Source organism: Mus caroli, chromosome 1 (genome assembly GCF_900094665.2).
Source record: "Mus caroli chromosome 1, CAROLI_EIJ_v1.1, whole genome shotgun sequence".
NCBI lineage: Eukaryota > Metazoa > Chordata > Mammalia > Rodentia > Muridae > Mus > Mus caroli.
Window position 1 is genome coordinate 88,414,586 of NC_034570.1, and position 6,000 is coordinate 88,420,585.

The 6,000-nt window shown below is 44.1% G+C and overlaps 1 protein-coding gene across 1 annotated transcript in view; it reads right to left on the reverse strand.

Annotated features, from left to right (window-relative positions):
• The window catches only part of St8sia4 (ST8 alpha-N-acetyl-neuraminide alpha-2,8-sialyltransferase 4), an 82,577-nt gene extending 77,148 nt beyond the window's left edge, over positions 1-5,429 (reverse strand). Inside the window, exon 1 of the mRNA XM_021170320.1 lies at positions 4,984-5,429. Within this exon, the coding sequence (XP_021025979.1) occupies positions 4,984-5,381 (398 nt within the window). The 5' untranslated portion in view covers positions 5,382-5,429. The remainder of the gene's footprint in view (positions 1-4,983) is intronic.
• Between the last annotated feature and the right edge of the window lie 571 nt (positions 5,430-6,000).

Here is a 6,000-nt window from a genome sequence, read left to right on the forward strand (position 1 = left end):
GTGCTACTTATGAAATCATATGAAAAAAAAAAAAACACTCCCTGTGAAATTTGAAACTCTATAAAAATTAATATTTTTACACAGTTCTACTGATGAAAATTATACATTTGCATGTCTGTTCAAGGCTAATAATAGTCATTTTACAGAGGTCATCTAGGGTGTTAGGAAACAGAACACATTTTACTATGCAGTGATGGAGTTGTCAATTTCCATATTATACTTCTAATGATAATAATTGCCTATGAGTAAGATTGTGGATGTGCACGAAGTTAACCTTCACACTTTGGTGTACACCTTTAAGCAGGCATAAATTATCATTATTTTTTATGGGAAAAGGCAAAGATCTTTCCAATCATCACTCCATTAATGACTGCCAATATCATTTTTTCTACCATAGGTTGCTAAGGTTCAAATAATAATTTTGAGACCTAGTATATTTTTATGGTGTTAAAATTATTCATGCAATTGAATTTTTTAAATTGATATAGTATTGTGGCACTTAATGATGAATATAATTTCTACCTGTACAATGGTTCTTATGATGATATACTTAGTCCTATGGAACGTTAACAGGACAAATGTGTATTCTGAGAACACTGGTACTTCCCCATTTGAGCAGCTTCTATTAAATTGGTGATTGGCCATAGGTCAGGCTTTTATCATTGGAAAGAACCTTGAATGGAAATGAGCACTAGTAGTCAAACTTCTCTTTTACACTCAAAGGAATCAGCTCACGCTATAAAGCATACTTTTTTGTTGTTGGATATTTTTGTAAACCATCTTGGTTTTACTGTCTGAAGAAAGATTCCCTTCCCATGAATTCAAGGCATGAAGAATATTGTCACCCACTGTTTGCTTCTCATTCTACTTTGGACATGACCTCCAAACAGCTGCACTGAAAATACTGTTTTGCATAGAAATATCTTCAAAACATTCAACACGCAATTTTAAAAGGGGAAGGAACAAAAGCCATCAAAGAAATCACTCAGCACTAAAGAGTGTGATTTGATAGTGTTTCTGCTCCTATGGTGTTGTGAAAATTCAACAAAGATGATCTTACACAAGATCGCACTCTGAGGAATATCTGTACTTATGCCTGTTAATATCTATGAGTTTCTGCCTTTGCAATAATTTATATTGTCAATTCTGAGATACACAACAAAGGTGATTAAATACACTTTTGGATATTAGGTCTCAGTATCTTAGTATTTTAGGATACTGATTACTTAGCTGTGGAATGAATGTGACTAGATTAAGCTTCTTCATTAATTGAAACTTTTAAAAAACCATATCAACAAAAGACTTGAGTCAAACTAAGTCTGAACTCAAGCAGGGAGCAATTCTATATTTTATTCCCAAAGTATCAAACAAATAAATATGAGATATAGTGTAGTGTAATTGAAAAATTAATCTGGGAATTAAAGGGCAAATGATGGGATACTGTTTTACAAACCCATATTCTACTTTGAAACAATTTAAAAGTAAGTTTTTCTGTGCAGTTTTAATCTAAGCACTGGGTGTTCAGCTTTACTATCAACCTTACACATAGCAGAATTCAAAACTGTTGATTGTTTAGTAATATAATGTAAGGAGCCTTAAGGGGGAAAAAAGACATGGATAGCTATACTGAAATCTCATTGTAGTTCTGCCAAGTAAGTTTCAGGGAGTCTCACCAAAAGTGGCATCTATATATCATTTAACTTTGCCACACATTAAATTCTTTCCTCACTAGAAAGGTTTGCTCAAGTAGTTGTGCATGTGGGAATCTTAAAAGCCGTTTCCAGTACATTCTGGTGAGTATGCCAACCGTGAAAAAGTAGTGAAAAGCCTGTGGGAGAAAGTATCTCAAGAACGATCCACTTAATACTACCAGTAGTCTGATGTAGACAAAATCTGTCTATCAATAAAGTTTATCCAGAAGGAAATGGCAGGTTCAGGTGGTCAGTGATTGTCACTCACACTGTAGGGAGTAATCCCCTACTCTTGTTGAACACACTGCTAAGGCTCCTCCAGAAATAGAGGACAGCAACCTTTCTCAGCTACTACTTTCATTTCTGCGTACAATGAGTGCTTGATGCTGAAGACTGAGTGATGCGCCATTGGCTGTGCGTGGGGACTCTGCTAAAGAAGAAGTGGTTGGATAGAGAAACCTCCTGTCTAGTGGGAAATATTCTGGTGTTGGGGACTCTGAACTCAGAGAAATGTAAGAGTAAAGAACTTGGTTGGAGCTACTGCCAGCCTGTAAGGCTTGCAGTGCCCCCCAAAGGCTGTAGCCTGCCTCTATGGTCTCACTTTTAAATGAAGTTTTGATCTGGCCTTCAAGGCCCCTTTAATCTTTAAGTCATTTCAAAACTGGCCTCCCCATAAGCTTGCACAGAGAGGAGATGGTGGGTTAGCTGATGAATCAAGTGCTCCACCAGAGGCACTGTTAGGGAGTTGAAAGAAATCATGTGCTCAGGTCACCCCCCTGAACGTTTCATTCAGGCCAAAAGGGGATGAACATCCAGAGACCCCAGCTACGCTGCACTGCTCATGGTAACACTGGCCCCACCCTGTGCCTGAGTCTGGAAGCCCAGAGCAGTCAGGATTTCTCCAGCACGTGGGTGAGGATTGTCTCCACAACCCTGTCTCTGCCTTGTTCAAAAAAGCTGCAGTTGCGGGCTTTAATTAAAGAGGAGGAGCTTTGAACATGAATTTTTTTTGTTTGTTTGTTTGCTTGACTGTCACAAATGAAGGCAGGCTTACTTCTTTCTGAAATGATGCACGCACACACACACACACACACACACACACACGAAACACACACACACACACACACACACACACGAAACACACACACACACACACACACACACCGGTCTTCTCATTATCCTGCTCTGACTACTAGTTCTTGTAGAAGAAAGGGTAGACACCGGGACCGGGTACACCTCTCTTCCTGTTTTGATAACTCAAGCGCTGGTCTCAAGCCTTCTCATAGGAACTGGGAAGAAAGAACTGGCAGCTCAGCTTGCAAAGGGTGCGGAGGCACAGCTCAGTAGAGCTAACCCAGTAGCTGTGTGGCTGCAGGGCTGCAGCTCCTCTGATACCAGGGCTGTGCCGACCCTCCCTTGATTTCCAGAAAAGGCCAGAGAAGAAATGTCACTGTGAAACGTGGAGTGTCCTGGATCTGATATTTTTCTTTGGGGCACCCGGGATACAGGCCTCCTTCCTGGAGGCAATTTATTCCAGCAAGGGAATGGATCCTTTGCAGGGTTTGGACATAGTGCTCATCGCCACGCCCACTCCTGCTCGCTAGGGTCCCAAACCACTGGAGTCCTGTAGAAGCTTGGCCGCTTTGTCTAAGCGCCAGCTCCTTGGAACCCAATCAGTTCCGAAGGGAACAAAGAGCCTCGATTCGCAAGCCCCAGCCTCCGCCTCTCCCAGGAATTCCCACGCGCGGGTTCACCACCTTCAAGACCCCTTTGTCTGCCTGGCAAAAACAGGTCTGCTGGGGATATTCACACCCCTCCCAATTTTTCTTTTCCACCATTGACATGGATTTTCCAACCATCCACTTCTAGGTAAAGGACTTCACCTAATTATTTTTATTTATTTATTTATTTTTCCTCTCATACAGACCTTGAATAGGTTTGTTGAAGCATAAGGACCATTCGGCCCACTCCTTATTAGCGTTCCTTTCTCCTAGAGTCCCCTTTGAGCCTAGTACTATTAAGCTAGCTTTATGCAGAATAGCAAGTCCTTCCGGGAGGATACACCTGCGTCTTACTCACTTAATTGTGACTGATTACTCAGAGAGGAGCGGGGATATTAAGAAAAGAGCTGCGTAAAGTTTCCTAGTGTGTGTTTGAGAAGCTCTGTGCCCCGCCCCCCACACAAAACCGCGCACACACAAAAATGCCAAAGCATCCTTCTTCGTTTCAAAGATGTCAGAGACAATGTAAAAACCGAAGGAAATCTCAGCCAGTGCAGTTTCCGACTGTGGAAAAGCTCCGAACTTGGGAGGATTTCCGAAACAGGACTTTTAACAGAGTTGACAACAGGGCCACATCCTCAGATGTGCGCTTCCAAGCCTTGTCAGAGACAAGAAGTTACAAATCGCTCTGCTCTGGATAGACTTCAAAGGCAGAGAAGCCAGGGGAGAGAGGAAGGAAGTGAGATATTTACAGAACTTAATGGGGCGGAGATTTTGAACACATCTTGACAAACTCAAAAAAGAGCAGATATGGTCTGTAAAGGCGCAGTCCCTAGTTCCCTTCTAAAACTGTAACCATGAAACCCGGGAGTTTTATCCGTAGAGGAGTGAAAAGGGAATTTTCCTTATTGATACTGAAATGTCTAACTTGAAAGGAGGAAAGAAAGAAAGAAAGAAAGAAAGAAAGAAAGAAAGAAAGAAAGAAAGAAAGAAAGGAAGGAAGGAAGAAAGAAAGAAAGAAAATAGATCTTACAGGCGTCCCCTCCCCCAACAAAAACAAACAAACAAAAAAGAGTAAAGACCCATTTCACTTCTGTGACCATAAACTTTGGAGAAAGCCGCTTTTTATGGTGTCCTCATAGACTGGCAGGACACAGAAGGAAAGAAAGAGAAGGCTTGAGGAGTAAAGACATCTCTGAATTCTGCTCAAGCGTTAAAAAATGACAAGGGCACACGTTCTTTGTTGACACTTCTGCAGTGACTTCTTTGGTGAGCTGCACCCTGTGCCAATACATCTTTCACCACCACCACCACCACCACCACCACCACCACCACCACCACCACCACCATCACCACCACCACCACTGCACAGGGCAAGTTAAACTCATCCTAGAACCAGCATGGGAAACACGCACACACACCTCCAAAGAGCCTTTGTTATTTAATTCATGACACTCTGCACAAGCACGCCCAAACCAATACACACAGCACTCCAAACACATCACTCTCCCGGCTCTAAGCACACTTCACTATGGCTTGATTTGGTGTCATATCCTTGAACATGCATTTACCCGATGAGTTGCGTCTCTTGGTGCTCCTCAGTTCTGGCTATTTCTTTTGTCTTATAAAAGATCAGGAGTAGACTTATAGTGCAGATGGTCCACCGTTTTCTAATTGAGCGCATCTTGGGTGCCCGGGAAAGTCCTGGTTGTCCCAGCTCAGGCACCTTCTCCTGGTATAAAGGCTCCGTTTTGGGATGATAATCAAGGGGGAGAAATCTGAAAATTGCGAAGGGAGCGTGCAGCCGAGATCCCAGAATCAGGTCGCTAGGATGTTCAGCGGTGGAGCTCTCCGGGTTCTCCAGCGCTGCCCAGCGCCCTGCCGCGCAGTTAGCGCTTGCGGGGCCCGGGTCGCTCTGTGCCGCCTCCCTGGGGCTCAGGTTTCTTTTCAAATGTGACACCTTGTGCATTGGAGGTGGCGGTTTCTTCTGCAGCTGGGCTCGGGGGCGTCACTGGCCCTTTCCTCGCCGTAGCAGGGAAACGATAAGCAAGGCCAGCCAATCACCGTGCTGAGGGGGCGGAGGCTGCTGTTGCCTTGCGTTGCTGGCGGCTGCTCGGAGAGTCGTTGTGAGCTCAGTCTGCACTATACCGGGTGGAGGAAGCTCACAGTCGCACGCGGACGCGTTCTTGCGCACATACCCCCAAACCACAGACACACACAGAACCACACTGTCTCCTAGGACGCCCAAACGTCAAGACTCCAGATCCGTCAGCTTCAACACTAGCATGCATCTCATCTGAGAAAGATGAGAGACTCATCCCACCAGAGGAACGCAACGGCTAGGGCTAAGGATGGCTTGAGAAAGCAGCCTATCATTCAAAGCGTGTTTGCTAAACATACGTAAACGCACGGACGAATAAACCCGACCGAAGCACAGTGAAATCCAACAGGGAAGTGGAAGGGGAACGTTCATTATTCAGTGCACAACTCTGTCTGGAAAATACGATTATTCACAGGAGCCCATGAGCTGATCTCGCCCGCAGAGTGGACGGGTAATGAGGATCCCAGTTTGAAGCTTGAGGTAAGCA